The 17446-nt window shown below is 47.7% G+C and overlaps 1 protein-coding gene across 1 annotated transcript; it reads left to right on the top strand.

The window, feature by feature from the left end:
- The first annotated feature begins 1886 nt into the window (after window positions 1–1886).
- RAB14 (RAB14, member RAS oncogene family) lies at window positions 1887–16119 on the top strand. The gene is made up of 9 exons (XM_088466112.1): window positions 1887–2018; window positions 8921–8978; window positions 10012–10070; window positions 11084–11137; window positions 11466–11643; window positions 13338–13404; window positions 13706–13793; window positions 13917–13947; window positions 14316–16119. Exons 3-9 carry the CDS (start codon window positions 10019–10021, stop codon window positions 14491–14493), a joined length of 648 nt encoding a protein of 215 aa, XP_088322238.1. The 5' UTR covers window positions 1887–2018; window positions 8921–8978; window positions 10012–10018; the 3' UTR covers window positions 14494–16119.
- The last annotated feature ends 1327 nt before the right edge of the window (window positions 16120–17446 follow it).

Here is a 17446-nt window from a genome sequence, read left to right as displayed (position 1 = left end):
GTTGGAGCAGCCAAATCGTACCAATCCGTCGGATCGCACCGTGTATGGGGGCCTTTACTGCAGCTTCATTTGATCTGGGGATGCGATGTGCGATCCAATATTGCGCTATGCGGGGGAGGGGGGTGCCGGCATATTGGGCAGTCGGCCATCCGATTGCACAGTGTGTGGGGACCGCCCTATATGTTGGCCGTTGGATCCCCCGTCGCGTCGCAAGGTGCATATTGCACTGTGTATTGGCGGCATTACAGGTGGTGTAATATAACATGTAGGTTACATAATAAAGGTTCAATGTCTGACATTACCTACAATTATGTTTCTTGGGTCACAGAGCACTTAAATCACTATTGATATTTCAGGGCTTCTTACACCATTTTTTAAAAGTATTTCCCCTATAATTTATGTAATGACTTGTACGTGGACCAGAGCCACGCCGCTAAGATGGCCGCCACTGCATGGAAAAAGCAAAGCTTTCCGTGCGGAGGTGCTATCAAGAATAAATGTAGTCGTTATGCGCATAATGTGGCTGGGTAGTAGGTTGATATTGTGCAGAGTGTGTTTCAATAGGGACTTTGTTAGTAATATGGGTGACACTGCCGTAATAGTTAAGTAATATATAAACCTACTATTAAATGTGTTTAATATTTTTTTTTGGGGTTGGGGGGAGGATTAAATTGTCTGTTTTTGGGTGGCGATAAGTAATGGCCACTTGATAGGACAATTCAGTTCTGCTGATCGGGCGCTACTGCGTTACTTATCGCGCCCAAATGCAGCGGGTTTAGCCGTGGTAAGTGTCAGAGCCCGAGCAAAGTCCTCGTCAGGGCACCCAAACAGTCGTCTCAGCACAGATTTTGTGCTGGTCACCCCAGGAGGCGGCGAGCGTAAATCATGCAATCATGCCCGGTCACCAAACAATTGAATAGCTGCCGTCGGGCGCCCATTGCTTATGGGCTCCCAAACATCAATTGAATCCCCCCCCATCCCCCCCTTTGAATGCATTTTAGGTTATTGCATTCTAAACATCTACAATGTGATGTGTAAGGTGCTTTGTTGTGTCCATCTGTTAGAAGTAGGCGAGTATAATGAATTGTGTGGGGCCGCCATTATGCAGCTTCCTATTTTACGCGACCACTCCTCCTCTTGTTTTGTACATGTCCTTGGTGGCTATAACTGATTTAGCTCTGGGCTCACAGTGTTGTGTGTGAGCGCTCTGGACTCTCAGTGTAGTGTGTGTGCGTGCGCGCTCTGGGCTCCACAGTGTTGTGTAGTGTGTGAGCGCTCTGGGCTCTGTGTTATGTAGTGTGTGTGCGCTCTGGGCTCCGCAGGGTTGTGTAGTGTGTGAGCGCTCTGGGCTCTCAGGGTTGTGTAGTGTGTGAGCGCTCTGGGCTCCACAGTGTTGTGTAGTGTGAGCGCGCTCTGGGCTCCACAGTGTTGTGTAGTGTGAGCGCGCTCTGGGCTCACAGTGTTGTGTAGTGTGAGCGCGCTCTGGGCTCACAGTGTTGTGTAGTGTAAGCGCGCTCTGGGCTCACAGTGTTGTGTAGTGTGTGTGAGCGCGCTCTGGGCTCACAGTGTTGTGTAGTGTGTGTGAGCGCGCTCTGGGCTCCGCAGTGTTGTGTAGTGTGTGTGCGCGCGCTCTGGGCTCCGCAGGGTTGTGTAGTGTGTGTGCGCGCTCTGGGCTCCGCAGGGTTGTGTAGTGTGTGTGCGCGCTCTGGGCTCCGCAGGGTTGTGTAGTGTGTGTGCGCGCTCTGGGCTCCGCAGGGTTGTGTAGTGTGTGTACGCGCTCTGGGCTCCGCAGGGTTGTGTAGTGTGTGTGCGCGCTCTGGGCTCCGCAGGGTTGTGTAGTGTGTACGGGCTCTTGCCATTTGCTGTTGTCTGTCTCACTATTCAAATTATTTTATTTAGAAAATTACGAGATCTTCATTTATACGATCAGCGTGTTTACCGCACCGCCATTTGTCTTTCAGCTAACTCCACCTTCTGTGTGCGCTCTACAAATCCCCCCTCTGTCCACTCCGCTGCAGGTAGGATTACTTCCTTTACTTCCGAAGATTTCATAGGCAGGTTATATGTATTTCTCTTTCATCCACTAGGGGACACTGGAGGTGCTTACGCTGGGGTATAGAGGCGTGGATAGCTGGAGCTGGCACTAATTAATTCAAAAGTGTGAAGCTCCTCCCCCTCTATTCCCCACCAGCCCTCAGTTTAGAAAAGGTGCCTTAGGAGCTGGTCACTCTATGCTGTGCTCCAGCAATACATTTTATTTTATTATTTTATAGCATCTCTTACACAATTAGGTACCCTTCGCCACCTATACCAAAGGTGGGGTCCGGGTACCTGGCGCCCTGACTTTTCTAAAGATCAGGAAGGAGTGCACAGTGCTTATTCTAAAAGCAACTGACAGCTCCTTATCGCCACAGCAAGAAGAGGAGAGTGCTGACCTGCTGAGAGAGACTCAAGGGGAGTGCAGTGAGTATGTAGCTGCCCATCCCCCGGCCCCCCCACGCTGCCAGGACACATTCTGTATTTTACAGAGTGCCTGGGGTATTAGCGCACAGCGCTGCTCCCTGCCATGGCTCTTAAGCTCTCAGCCCCTGCTGGATAGCGCAGCACTGCGGGGCTGACCAGGGTAAATGCAGAGGACATTTTGGACTTTCTTATGAAGGGGGTGGAGCCTATATCCGCGCGGGCTCTCTCTAACAGCGGCAAACAGCGTGTCTGCCGTTTTTAAGGTTTAATGCAACCTCCGCTGCCCACCGCTTGTAGTACAGGATGTGTACATACATAGCGCACCGCGCTGCTCCCTGCCTTCAACTCAGCCCCCGCTGGAGTAGGTGACTGCCTAGTGCCATTAGCCCTCTTTGCCTGGGCACAGCTCTGCATTATAATGCATGAAATGCTCTTGGTACCGCATGAAATGCTCTTGGTACCTACCAGAGACACGCGTTTTTGCGGAGGCAGTGAAGTGGAGCTGACAAGATATAATGGCTACATAGAAGCCACTGTAACCTTAGCATGTAAAAGGGGGTGGAGCCTAATCAGCGCGCTCTAAGCGGCATAGAGCTGTTACTAACAGCGTGTCTGCCGTCTCTATTACTGTATCCCTGCATCTCTCCGTTAGGTAGTTTTGCAGTTGATTAAAGCGAAGGCTGAATCCCCCTTTAAAAATTATATACACTAGAAGGGGAGCTAATCTGTGGGCTGGGGAGTTGTTTCTCCTCGGTTTCCCACCTTTTGGCCTTCTGTTTTTTTTTTTTTTCTATACTGTCTCTATAGTCTGGATACAGACTGTGTGTCTTAGTGTGTATATAAATGACAGGCAGTAGGCTTCTCCACCAACCTGAACCACAAGGTCCCAGGATCAAGTCCTGCCTTGGAAAATATGTATATATATTTAAAACAAAAGATGTTTGGTTGTTCTAATATAATAACATGCAAACTAAGGGCCTGTTTCAGACCCACTCGCGAGCGGCTGTCTGCTCGCAAGCGGGTCGATGGTCTGCACTGCGCATGCGCACGACGGAGGGAGCTCCGTCGTGCGCATGCGCGAGACGCGACGAGCGAAAGACTTTCCTTCGCTCGTAGTGTCTGATCAAAGGGGGCGTGCTGTCAATGTTGATTGACAGCACGCCCCCTTTGGTGGGCGTGCCGGGGGTGTGCCTCCCAGACCAAGGGAACGCCTACCGTCAGAAGCCGGCCCCACTGACATCACTAGTGATGTCAGTGGGAGTGATTTTGGCTCTGATAGATGCGGTTGACAAACTCAACCGCAGGCTTCTGCTCGCAGTGGCGATGGTCAAGACCATCGCGACCATCATCCTGCACGCTCGTATATGCTGTGGGTGGTGACCCACAGCTATACGAGCGTCCAGGAGGACGCTCCCATATTTATGGAGGTGGGCCCTGATTCAGAGCGAGCGCTCTGGTCAGAGCGTCCGGCTCTGAATCAGGGCCTAAGCCACATGTTTCTGGCTCCATGTTAGATCATGCTTGTTTAATAATAGTCCCTTCTGTGGCTATTACTGCTTCACCCTCTGCACAGGATAGCAGTAATGAGTAGGTCTCAACTTCTCTGGAAACGGAAGGGAAGCTCAGTGCTGACACTGAGCTAGTCACATGCATGTGAGGTCACTTCCTCCGTACATCTTTACATAGATGTATGATGACGTCATCTGCCAGTGTCCAGCGTCATTTCCTACCATCCAAGTGAGGGGGGAGTATATCTTTGTTGCAAGTGATGCGAGCCCGCATTTTCCTGGAAAGTGTGGGCAGAAGACTCCATTTCCGCCCTCACTCACGTCACTTTCAGGTACAGCTACTGGGAAGGTCTGAGACAAGCCCCTTGCGTCACCTGTCAAAAACAGGTTATAGGTATTGCGGCTACTGTACCTTCCATTTTCTATTTAAATAAATAATAGAAAATAAAATAAATAATAGTAATAGACCTACTCAAGTCGTCCCCTGACGACTGTCCTACAGTCAAGAAGTCAGATGAGGAACTCCACGCTCATGAGGATCCGTGAATCAGAATTTAAAATGCTACTCAGAAATTTTGGATAACCAACCACAAAGGTCAGCTGTTTTTTGCTTCTTCACAACAGCTTGGAAACAACCGGATAAGAGGTTACAGATTCCACGTAGTTTTCCCCCCCCAGTTATCCTTTTCCATTATCTATGATGGAAAAGTGGGTAACATTCTCTGGTAGATGCATCTGTTCTCGTCTTTCTAAGAAAACGCTTCCAAGGCCGGGTGCTACGTTACTTAACAGACACCTCTACGGTGGGGGAGCCTTTAATTCTGGCGCTCTGGCAGATTCTAAATCTACCATGGGGACCCCCTTCTTATCGTAGTTGGAACAACACTGCGATCTATTTATACTACAGGGGGCGGTTCAACTTTAGATCTATACTTGTTAGCGCCTGGATTAACAAAGCGTTAGTTGGCAGGGCGGACCAGTTGAATACGAGCTTGGACTCCGGTACATCCAGAGCAGAGGTGCATCTATTAGCGGGACACATCCATGAGCTATGCAGTCAGATCAGTACTCGCATATCCGCTTCTGCCATTTCTGGCCGCAGAGCTATCTGGTTGTGCTCTTGGCAGGCGGCTGCAGATTCCAGAAGGGCTGTTGAATATTTACAGTTCACTGGTGATATGCTTTGGATCCAGGAGGCCTTACTCATTTCAGTCTTTTCATATGCCCAGAGCCCTTTCAGGGTAAGGCCCAAGGTGCTCCCAAGTAGGCACGGGGCGACAGAGGTAGTGGTCATCCACAAAAGATTGCACTACAGGTGCAGAACTCGCTTAAGGTCTTTTCAACAGACTAGGTCGCAGCCTCTGCAACAATCTGCTATGCTTGTTCCGGTTCCAGTGCATCCACGTGGTATGGGGCTTTACTCAGACCTTTGGGTGATGCCCAAGCCAGATGGTTCAGTCAGACCCATTTTAAACCTGAAGTCTTTAATCCTGTATCTGAAGATGTATCATTTCAAAATGGAGTCACTTCAGTCTGTCTTGCGAGTTGGAACCAGCGGACTTCCTAATTTCCCTGGATATAGAAGATGCCTATCTCCATGTTCTCCATATGGGGAACCGCATCAGGCATTCCTGCGTTTTGCAATTTTCAAAAATCACTAACAGTTTTCGACGTTGCCGTTAGGTGAAAATGAGGGGAACCGAGGATAACCCTAAGAGCCTGTTATTCAAGGCTCCATAGGAATCTCTTTTCTTAGACCACGTCTACCTGACATACCAGACTCTCATCCAACATGGTTGGATAATCAATTTCTAGAAATCCAGCCTCAGTGTAACCCAGAGACTCCAGTTTCTGGGGATGATCCTGGATACAGTATTTCAGAAGATTTTCATTCCAGAAGACTAAGCTGGGATATCCATTTGCTAGTCCTCAGACCAAAGAGGGGTCCATGCTTCGTGGTTTACGTCTCTTGGGGAAGATAGTAGCTGCTTTCGGAGCACTACAATTCGGACGATTCTACTCCTGAGTGTTCCAGCTAGACCTGCTATGACAGGGGTCAGGAACTCGCCTGCATCTACATCAACGGATCCGTTTGGTCCCGGCTACTGGTCTACTCTGGTGGACACAATCCAACAATCTCTTGGCGGGCAGAAATTTCGGAAAGTGACTGCAGACGCCAGCTTATGAGGCTGGGGAGCTGTGGTTCTTGACTATCACTTTAAGGTTCGTTGATCCCCTCTGGAAACCGGGTGGCCTATAAGTGAGTTGGAACTAAGAGTAATTTACTATGCTCTGCTACAAGCAGCAAAGTTGCTAAGGTCTCTTCCGGGGAGGTTTTACTCAGACAACGCGAAGGCAGTTGCTTATGTCAACCTCCAGGGTGGAACTCGAGGTCTCATGGTCATGCGAGAAGTAACTCAGATTCTCTGGTAGGATGACAGTCTGTCGGTATCCCTGTCGGCAGCATCAATTCAGAGAGTGGACAACTGGAAAACGTATTACCTAAGTCGCCAGGACATCCATCCCTGAGCAATGGAGGCTTTACCCAGACGTGTCCCACGCACTTGCGAGTCGATGGGGTCGTCCACAAGTGGACCTCCATGGTGTCCAGATTGAATAATCAGCTCCCAGCATACATGTCAAGTACTCGGGATCCGCAGTCGACACTCTAGCAGTCCTATAACTTGGATTACCGGTTTACTCCGATTTCACTAATTCCTCATTTACAAAATAGAATAAAACACAAGTTGACCTCAGTCTTCTCGTGGCTCCGAACTGGCCTCGGACTAGTTGGTTCTCGGACCGTCAGTTCCTTCTGGCAGAACTCCCGTGACATCTTCCTCTTTCCCAGACGTTCTGAAACAGGGTCCTTTCATCCACCCCAATTAGCCAACTGCATTTTACGGGGTGGCTCTTGAACTGATATCTTAGGATGCAAAAGCATCCCACACTGGTTTTTTTTTTTCCCACCATGTTTAGCGCCAGGAAACCGATTTCGGCTGCGCATTATCATCGCATCTGGTGCTCTTATGTGACATGGGTACCTGTCGGGGCTTTCCGTCTAGAACTTTGCAGTTGTCCCGTTGTTTTGTTTTTTTTCTAGACCAGCTCAGTTGCTGGCCTGCGATTGGGATATTATAAAGTGCAGAATTCTGCTCTTATGTTCTTTCACCGTAGTTGCCCCTCATTCCTGAGATGCAGCCGTTTCTTCAGGGGGTGTTGCGGGGGCAGCCACCTTTTGTACCACCTATGGCTCCTTGGGGCTTCTCTTGGCTTTGGCTTCGGCATGCAGAGTTTCGGAATGTGAGGGCTCTGTTCCATAAGCGTCCTTACCTTGTGTTTCATGCTGATAGGGCGGTACTCAGGACGGTAACCACTTTCCTCCCTGAGGTGGGGTCGGCTTCCCACATAAGCCAACCTTTGGAGGTGCCTCCTTGGTAGAAGACTTGGGTGTGGTTCGAGCTCTCCGCAGTCAAGCTATGTCAGTAATGATCGTCGGTCCAACACATTCTGTGGGTGCGGGTGACTCCACTTTACAATGGTGCCATGCGGCCACTTGGTCGTTGGTTCACAAGTTTTGGCCGCCTTGTTCTGCAGGTCCCTCAGTGCGCCCCCGCCCGTGGGGAAAACTTTGGGACGTCCCCAGCGTAAGCACCTCCAGTGTCCCCTAGTGGATGAAAGAGAAAATGGAATTTTGGTACTTACCGGTAAATCCTTTTCTCTGATTCCACTGGGGACACTGGACGCCCACCTCAGCGCTCTTCGCCTTGTCTGTTAGTTCCGTATGTTGTATGGTTTCGTTGTTGTGTGATATTTCTCCTTTTCACTCCTATTGTTCTCCATCTCCTCTCGGTCTTCATTTTCTAAACTGAGGGCTGGTGGGGAATCGAGGGGGAGGAGCTTCACACTTTTGAATTAATTAGTGCCAGCTCCAGCTATCCACGCCTCTATACCCCCAGCATAAGCACCTCCAGTGTCCCCTGTGGAATCAGAGAAAAGGATTTACCGGTAAGTACCAAAATCCCATTTTCCGGGTCAGTAATTACCCCACTCTTCCCAAGACTGAAGTCCTGAGGACAAGACGCACGGCCTGGCGTGATGTAGTTACAGCGCACGCTGGCACTCGCGACCAGCCTTGAAGCCCTACTTAATGCGGATTTCTGCTCGCACCTCAGGAGGGTGCAAGCAGAAATCCGCAATAAATGTGGCGTTGGGGCTTATTGCCCAAAACCTTTAAATTAGGTCTTGTTCACTTTAGACAGGAGCTAATATAATATAAGACCAGCTCCTATTTCGTGATTTTCTGGAAAATAGAAAAATAATAAAATAAATGGTAAAACTGTGATAACTTTGGCTACATTAATACAGTCTATACATTTGCTGATTGTGTCTATTTTTTGGGGAGTCCTGATTCAGGTCCTCAGATGTATATTTCCCTGGCTCGTTAACCTCCAACATGGACTATTGCGGTTTCCTCATTCCTGCTCCTCCCTGAGCAGACTCCCCCCCCCCCCCCCCCCTCCCCCCCCCCAAATCTGTTGAATGGAGCGTCAATCGCTCTGTGGCTCCGCCAGTCCCCATTGGTTGCCTGTATTATCCTGAATTCAGTATAAAATACTCCTACTTACACACAAAGCCATTAACATAACCACAAGCGCTTCACTTGCCTAAAAATATCGATCAACTCGACCCATCCATTCTGAGCAAGATCTAAGTCTCTCATCCACCTCATTACCTGCTCCCAGTCCTGGAGCCCTCCCCTATTTGTTGCATGGGCAGATTAGAGAGTGGTCAGCGTGAAATAGGGTTAAGTGTCATTTCTAATGTATTTAGTCTTTACTGAACATATGAACCTGTGTAGCACCGTACAAGTGACTTATACATGTAACCTCTAATATACAGATTGTTTCTTCCTGTAATTTATATATTTGTATTTTTACTCCCAACAGGAGACCCTCAGTAGACGTTTGTGGTCATCAATCCTGTCTGCGCTCTGTCATTTATAAGGTAATCCAGTTATCTATCTGACCTATCCGCCACCATCGGATAAATAAGTGTTCAAGCTGGGAAATCGAGCCCACAAAAATGCAGACGCCCCAATGGAGAGTTATGTAACTTATCGGCCAACTGTCACTTACGCCGATAGCGCTATTCCGTGCTAATATGTGGTACGTTGCTGTTACATCTTCGTCATTTCAGCCCAGTGTCACTGCTAAACTGTCCTTTCAGTCCCCAGTGGGGGGTATTCAATTCAGCGCAAGTTTTACGGTCCCGCTCCGAGTGCCCGCAGCTATACAATTGCCCGCATCACGCCAGGCACTTAAGTCGGGAGATGCAGCTTACCGCCACTAATGCCCGGGGCTTAACTGCATTTTCCGACTTAAATGTCGGGGATGAGTTAGCGCAGATTTCTGCACGCACCTCAGGAGGGTGCAAGTAAAAATGTTAGTCGCAGAATTGCAGGGCGTTCTTGATTAGCTCCGGGCATGCACCCCGGGAGCCTATTTCCACCCTAAAAACTATACCAGAGGTTCCCAAACTCTGTCCTCAGGGCACCGTAACGTTCCAGGATTTAAGGCTATTCATGCTTGGGCGTAGGTGACTTAGTTTTGTGACTTAACCATCTGTGCTAAACCATGGATCCCGTACCCAACCCGTGTGTGGCACCTGCAGGCTAATACTGTATACGAAATAACCAGTCACCCTGGGGAGAGAGATCGCCACGTTCTGTTACATGTCTCCCATATATGCATTTATAGAACCACACATCTCGTTACGCATATTGTAAGATACACTCGTACGTGTGTGTGTGTAAGATCCCAGACCCTGACAGAAGTTTAGGGTGTTTTCCGTAGCCTAAATGCCCCCCCCCCCCCCGTCTCTGGTGGCAATCTGCAGGACATTGGATATCAGTGCCATGTGCGGTGTTACTCCGCTGTCTCTGATAGAAATGAAGGTGGTACAGCTCCTGGTAACGAGGGGGTTATCCGCCTCACCGCTATTTATTCCTGATGATATAACTGTTTTGTTCTTTCCCCAGCGCCATCATGGCCACCGCACCTTACAATTACTCCTATATCTTCAAATACATCATCATTGGTAAGTGTCTCCTGTCCCCTCCCAGTCCAGGGCACTAGTTTATGTACATTGAATTTTCAGATTGCAGAGTGTAAGCTCTGCCGGATGTATTGTTATGTTAAATTGCGTCCATTTATGCTATGGCCGAGCTGTGACGTCGCTCAGGATGCGAGGTTTGCCATCTTATGGATCTGCTGTCACTGTAGTTGTAATAATGTATAACACATCCAGAGTATAGGTAAATGTGCGATACTTCTCCACAATGCTTGTGATTGTTACTGAGTAAATGAGGTCACATTAGCACAGCTGCTCGTAGCTCACCTTCCAGGAGCAACTGTTTTATTATTTACTAATATTATATTGTGTGTGATGTGACTTCCGGGACTGTATGCAGCCGTGTTCCATGGAGAATCCATTCAGTTTGATGATAAAAAATGTTTTGAGTTTAAATTATAGATTGCTTTCTCGGTGATGTCACCGCTTCCTAGTGACTGGATAGGCTGCATTCTCAGTGATGTCACCGCTTCCTAGTGACTGGATAGGCTGCATTCTCAGTGATGTCACCGCTTCCTAGTGACTGGATAGGCTGCATTCTCAGTGATGTCACCGCTTCCTAGTGACTGGATAGGCTGCATTCTCAGTGATGTCACCGCTTCCTAGTGACTGGATAGGCTGCATTCTCAGTGATGTCACCGCTTCCTAGTGACTGGATAGGCTGCATTCTCAGTGATGTCACCGCTTCCTAGTGACTGGATAGGCTGCATTCTCAGTGATCCCACAGATCCCAGCAGCAAAAGTGTGACAGTGTGCTTAAGGGATACTGTGGTTGGAAACAGCAGAGCAGTTATTGTGTGTGATTAATGCATAATGTAACATGGAAACACCGCCAGATAATTCACATGCTTTAACTACTGTTATTGTAGACTGTGTGCTGTAGTAATATATTATTTAAAAGAAAACCTATTGTGCTCTCCTGTTCAGCCCAGCACAGAAGGACTTTTGACTAAACCCCACCGGTGTCTTGTCTGTTACAGGTGATATGGGAGTAGGGAAGTCTTGCCTACTGCACCAGTTCACAGAAAAGAAATGTAAGTGTGTCACTGTGTATTGTGCGAGTGTGGGATGCACATATCAGGGGTTTAATATACGGGGGTCATTGCAATAGGAAGCATAATAATAATTGTACATATCCTATGATCTGCATCTACTGATGCCCATGTGAGATGGCTGTGTGGGGACATTTGGTGTTCTGGCTCTGTGTCATGTCTCCCCCAACATGGCCGCCTGCTGCAGAGGTGTGACCGAGAGCACGGTGATTGTCGTAGCCGTATGAATGTTCCGTTCGCACTGTTAGAGCCGCTTTTTGTCTCCTGTTTGATCACATAACTTAACTGGCACTACCTCTTCCCTCACCAGTTATGGCAGACTGTCCTCATACAATCGGTGTTGAATTTGGTACACGGATAATTGAAGTTAGCGGTCAAAAAATAAAACTGCAGATTTGGGATACAGCGGGACAGGAGCGGTTCAGAGCTGTCACTCGAAGCTATTACAGAGGCGCTGCTGGAGCACTTATGGTTTATGACATTACTAGGTACGTGCAATTTACTCATCTAGAAACCCCGTCTCCCTGTATGGATCCGCTACACACATTCACGTTTGATTTTTCTTTTTTTTTCCCTTTAAACTGGACCAATTTTCTCCACTGTTGTCTTTGAATCCTGGAATAAGGAAATCAATCGGGATTATTAGTGCATAGGGTTTTGTTCTGTTTGTTTAGCCATGTGTTGATGACCAAGACTTTCAGTGTAGTTCGTAGACCCAGCGTGTGTTGTGTAGCACTGACTGTGCTGTTTATAACCAGACACATGGTACAGTTAAAAGGTAAATATGGGCAAAATGATCCTTATTAAAGCAAAACACTAAGGGGGCGATTTCAACTGTATAGGGAGAAATTCAGTTGAATGCGATGTTGAATAGCGTCGGGAATGAGTGCCCGGAGCTGTTCAATTGCCCCCATCGTGCCCTGCACTTAAGTCAGGAGATGCAGGTTACGGGACCTAATGCCAAGTGTTTAGCTGCGGTAACCTGCATTCTACGTCTTAAGTGCCAGTCGCCATGCGGTTAACGCACGCACTAGGCCTGCTGCTAGCACGACAACACTAGTTAAGTTGGATATTGTGCTCGCGAGTGAAAATCCTCTAGTTGCGGGTTAATAGCACAGCCAATTGAAAAGCTCCGGGAACCTCCTTCCTGGCGCTATTCAACATTGCATTTAAGTGAATTGGCATGAGTGCCGCCCACACAATGGCTGCAATGCAGCAGGCACTTGGCCCGGGCAAAGCCGCTAAATGCTGCTAATGGCGTGAATTAGGGCACAAGAACCAAATTGTTATAGAAAATTATCTTCCGTCTAAAGTGACCAGGGAGCTAATTCAATCGTCTGCGCAAACAGCCTCGCGTTGTCATGTCACCTGCATTCTCGTGTCCCAATGCACGGGATTCGCCGTGCGAGGTGTCGGTCACGCTGTAGTTAAGGTGCGCCCGCAACCAGCCACGTTCCTCGATTTTACATGAATGTATCCTCTCACCTCAGGAGGCTGCGGTAAGTGCAGCGTTGGGACTTATCGCACAAACCCATTGAACAACTCTCTGCCGCTATTTCTCATAAACCATTGAATCCCTCCCTAAATGGCGCGTCCTGCATGTCAGGAGCGGAGATCACTGCAGAACAGTATACTCTGTCGTCCAGCACATGACATGGCTCAAGCCCAAATGGCCAGTATACACATTGTAGTGCCCAGTGTAATCCCCGTTGTGGACCAACAGTGAGCGGCCATTGTGCCCAGTGTAATCCCCGTTGTGGACCAACAGTGAGCGGCCATTGTGCCCAGTGTAATCCCCGTTGTGGACCAACAGTGAGCGGCCATTGTGCCCAGTGTAATCCCCGTTGTGGACCAACAGTGAGCGGCCATTGTGCCCAGTGTAATCCCCGTTGTGGACCAACAGTGAGCGGCCATTGTGCCCAGTGTAATCCCCGTTGTGGACCAACAGTGAGCGGCCATTGTGCCCAGTGTAATCCCCGTTGTGGACCAACAGTGAGTGGCCATTGTGCCCAGTGTAATCCCCGTTGTGGACCAACAGTGAGCGGCCATTGTGCCCAGTGTAATCCCCGTTGTGGACCAACAGTGAGCGGCCATTGTGCCCAGTGTGTGTGATCTGCAGATATCGGCGTATATACATATAAGCATGCTCCCTCTCTGTACTGATCTCCCCATTCTCTTACAGGAGAAGCACATACAACCACCTAAGCAGCTGGCTGACCGACGCACGGAACCTCACCAATCCCAACACTGTAAGATCATCCTTGTGTCCGTTACTGTGTCCAGATGTGGCAGCACATGACTAGAGACGCGCCAAAGCCCATCCTTAGGGATTCCTATGAGTACTGAACAAAACCATTGTTTGCTTTATTTAAATGCACGAGGAGGTCTGTAAACTGGCTCATCCGTGTCCTGCGCTGATGTACCGGGGAAACCAGAGTTTTCTCTCGCTAGAACCACTAAGGATCAGGCTGAACACTCCCAGCAGCCAGTGGGCACTGGCAGTACAAATGTTTATTCAGCCAGTAATACGGTCTTCTCTCTCCTCCATAGGTTATCATTCTTATAGGCAATAAAGCCGACCTGGAGGCCCAGCGCGACGTTACATATGAGGAGGCGAAGCAGTTTGCGGAGGAGAACGGTACGTCAGCTTTTCATTAGCGGACATGAAACTTCCTCGCCCTTACTGTATGACGCTGGTAATTACTGTAGTGACATCTCTTATAGTTCCTGTAATAATTAGGCTTTTTTTTTCTCTTTTTAGGCCTCTTGTTCCTTGAAGCAAGTGCAAAAACGTAAGTGAAACGTGACCGTCCTCCCTATACGGCGCTTTCCTTTAAGACTCCTGGAAGTGAAAAGTGTTGGTTTGAATCATTGTTTGGCCATTCTGGGTTATGTTGGGAGACGCAAGAGTATACTGGGAGGTTCTAATCCTGCATTCTCTTAGCACGTTCACTAAGGGTTAGTTTGTTATTGGGACGCTCTTTAGATAAAGCCAGTGTTTTAATTTTACAGTATTTCTTATAATGTCATATCAGAGTGAATTAAGGACTCGAACAACCCCCCCATTGGTTCCTGGTTAGGTCATGTGGCTTGAGGGCACCCGTTTCGGGGTGGTCCCAGCAGTGCTCCATAACTGACGGGTCCGCTCTCTCCCACGCAGAGGCGAGAACGTGGAAGATGCATTCTTGGAGGCCGCCAAGAAAATCTACCAAAATATCCAAGATGGAAGCCTAGATCTGAACGCTGCCGAGTCTGGAGTACAGCACAAACCGTCAGCACCCCAAGGCGGGCGGCTAACCAGCGAACCCCAACCCCAGAGAGATGGCTGTGGCTGCTAGTGACCAAGATGGCTGTTCTGCCCTTTCCTCCTGTCTGTCTCGAGCAGTATTTTTTTTTTTTTTTTGGCTGCCCCGATATTTTCTGTATATCCTACTGGTTTAAATGAAAAGGTGGGGGGGGGGGGGACTCTGCTAAGACGACAGTTTAACACATTACTAAACTGCTACGTAACTATAGATGTATTCAGGTTATCAACGGCAAGTCAAGTAATAAATACACAAAGTACAAAACGTTCCTGCATGGTATAAACTGTAGAACTTTTATTTCTTTCCCCCCCCCCTATATCGTCTTTGTGATGTCGGCAATCCACGATTTAATGCTGGACTCCTGATTTGATCCAGGGCAGTCTGACAGCTGTGATCCCTCCTGTGACTTGTCCGATTCTGTCTCCCTTAGGGAATAGGTTCATTTGCTGTGAATAATTTGGCTGAGGAGGGGGATTCACTGTCTGTTACCTGCTCACCTGTTCCGAGGGGGGTTTTACTACATTCACTTTCGTCTTAAGGAAAGAATCTGGTCCCCCCCCCCCCTTGTGCTGAGATTCAGCTTTATGGGATTTTCTCCTTCATTTAATACGTATATATGTACAAAGAACACACAAGACGGAAGGAGCAGCTCCTGGCATTGAATATATTCTGTGCATATGATTTTAATGACGACATATTGAATTACTGGCATCCGTATAGTCCCAGTGTGTACAGTGAGACCACATTGCCGCCTCCCATCCGCATCGCACATTAGATGTAAATGCCGTTAAAGCGCTCGGCGCCGCCGTATCTGCACCTATCCTGAAATGTCCTTTTTTTTTTTTTGCACTGTGGTTTATACAAAGCGGTTTTCTAGAAATCTCGTTGTGCGATGAGCAGTGTGATAATGCGCTTTTGTTTGCTGTCCATTTCCTGCCTTACGATGTATAGAAATGTAAAAAGGCTGGGTAACTATTGCACATTTTTATGCTTTTTTTTTCTTCGTTTTATTATTTTTTTTTTTCATCTGTTTGGAGAATTCAGATTTAAAGTTCTGCTGCTTTTACGATTAACTTTTTGTGCATTTTTTAACACTACAGTGGGCTGGTTTTTAGAACTCAAATGCATTTTTTTTTAAAGCAATTAGTATCCTGATTACTTTCTGACGCGGGACGGTTCCTTTCACATGATCAGCGCTTGGTTCTGATGTATTGTGTTTAGTAACTTTTAGATTTTTAATTTTATTCTTGAAGTCTATGTTCTGGACAGGCGTGCTGTGATCTAACCCCAATATAGTACAGGAGACGTCAGGACTTTTCTGTTAGCAGGTTCTGTACAAGAGTCCCGCCAGCATGGCTAGCATCATACAGGCATGTTCCCTAACATTAACCGGCTACAGACTTCCCCCTACCAGTAAGACGTGCGAGAGCGTTGGTACAGCGACAGGACTGGAAGGTTAGGGCCGCCAGAGCACAGGGACCACAAACTACCCACTGCTAAACTTCTCGTCTCCCCCCACGTCCCTTCAGTTACAGCCACCTCTTTATAGGTGTGACTAAAGGACTTCCTCGGACTGCTGTACTTTTTTCCCTTGATGTAACAAAATGCTATTAATCTAAATATTTGTAAATAAAGTACCTGTATCTAGATAATTTATAACTTGTTTCGTTATTTTTTTCACTGCTTTTAGAAGTGTGGCATTTGTGGTGTGCTGGTTATGTTCTTGTATTGTACGGGTTACAGAACAATGTGAATCAAGACCCCCCCCACCACACACAATCTATAGGTACTGCACCGGGAGATGTTCTCAGTCCGTCCACAAGTGTAAGTATAGCAGCGGCACTTGGCTAGGACCTCCTGGCCTGTGTCCACTGTTTATCTCCTATGCTCCGTTTGGAATAGTTGATGCTTTTTTTTGCTTTTGTCCCCGTGACGATAGGTTTCCCGTACAGAGTCAGTATGGGCAGCGGTACGGAGACTGTTCTGACACCGCGTTGCCTAGAACATTACGCAACAGAGTTCTTGTGGGACCTGCTGCGAGAACTTGCGTTAGATCCCCTGTGAACAATACAAGATGTTGTTAGAGGGAGTGGAGCACAGGCCTCGGGGATCCAGCTACGTTAGACTTTAACCATCTCAACATTCTGATGTCGACATGCACAAACATCGTGACAGGCACTAGATTGACATCTGAAATGTTGACATTCTCAGAATGCCGTCTATTAAATGTCAGCCTAACCTACCACACCCAGGCCTGGTCTCCCGCTTCAGCTACAAATAAAGCTCCTCAGAGATTCTTTCTTTGATTTTTATCTCTGTGGCAGCCATAATGTAAGGGATAAAATGTTAGGCAGTAGTCTATGATTCTCAATTATAGTAGTACGATGTAAATAAGAGATGTAACAATAAAATATAGTGCAAATATGAAGTAATTAAATAACTGTCTTAGAGTTGTAATACTTAATACTACCTGGGATACCTGGTTGAAGAATGGACCTTGAAGTACATCTGCAGCCTTCATTTGTTACTTTGGAGACCAAGACACATGAGAATGTGCAGGTGCGGTCTGACAGTTGATCCTCAAACTCTCTGCTCTTCTGTTGGAGCTCTGCCTGCCCCTCACTGGTACATATCAGCCTGTGCCCTCAGATCAGTGCAGTTTTAGGCACTGGGGGATCTCCTGAGCCAACTTGCTTAAACCAAAATTTCAAATCCGAGACTCCATGGTTCATTTGGTGGGCACCATGGCCCTGACATACTTCAAACATAGCCAAAAACCAATCCTGGGCAAGCTAAACATAATCCAATTTAATAATTCTTTGTCTAAAACAAGCCCTCCTTAGCATTATAATAAGTGCAACAAGGCAGCAAAAACTATTACTGAGGCTCAGTCACCCTTGGCTACAAACTTATGAGACTCTTTAGGAATCTGATGTAGAATCCAAATGAATTTTATTTCCCTCCGGTTAGTAGCAGAACATATGCA

The sequence above is a fragment of the Taudactylus pleione genome, unplaced genomic scaffold (genome assembly GCF_031769625.1).
Source record: "Taudactylus pleione unplaced genomic scaffold, aTauple2 ptg002507l, whole genome shotgun sequence".
NCBI lineage: Eukaryota > Metazoa > Chordata > Amphibia > Anura > Myobatrachidae > Taudactylus > Taudactylus pleione.
Note: the sequence above shows the minus strand (reverse complement) of the source record. Positions and strands in the feature narration are given on the sequence as shown.

Bases quoted from the DNA above. Each gene is read 5' to 3' on its own strand.
- RAB14 (XM_088466112.1), top strand. From the start codon at position 10,019: ATGGCCACCGCACCTTACAATTACTCCTATATCTTCAAATACATCATC. The intron at 11,138-11,465 runs GTAAGTGTGTCA...TTCCCTCACCAG, and splicing joins CCAGTTCACAGAAAAGAAAT to TTATGGCAGACTGTCCTCAT. The intron at 11,644-13,337 runs GTACGTGCAATT...ATTCTCTTACAG, and splicing joins ATGGTTTATGACATTACTAG to GAGAAGCACATACAACCACC.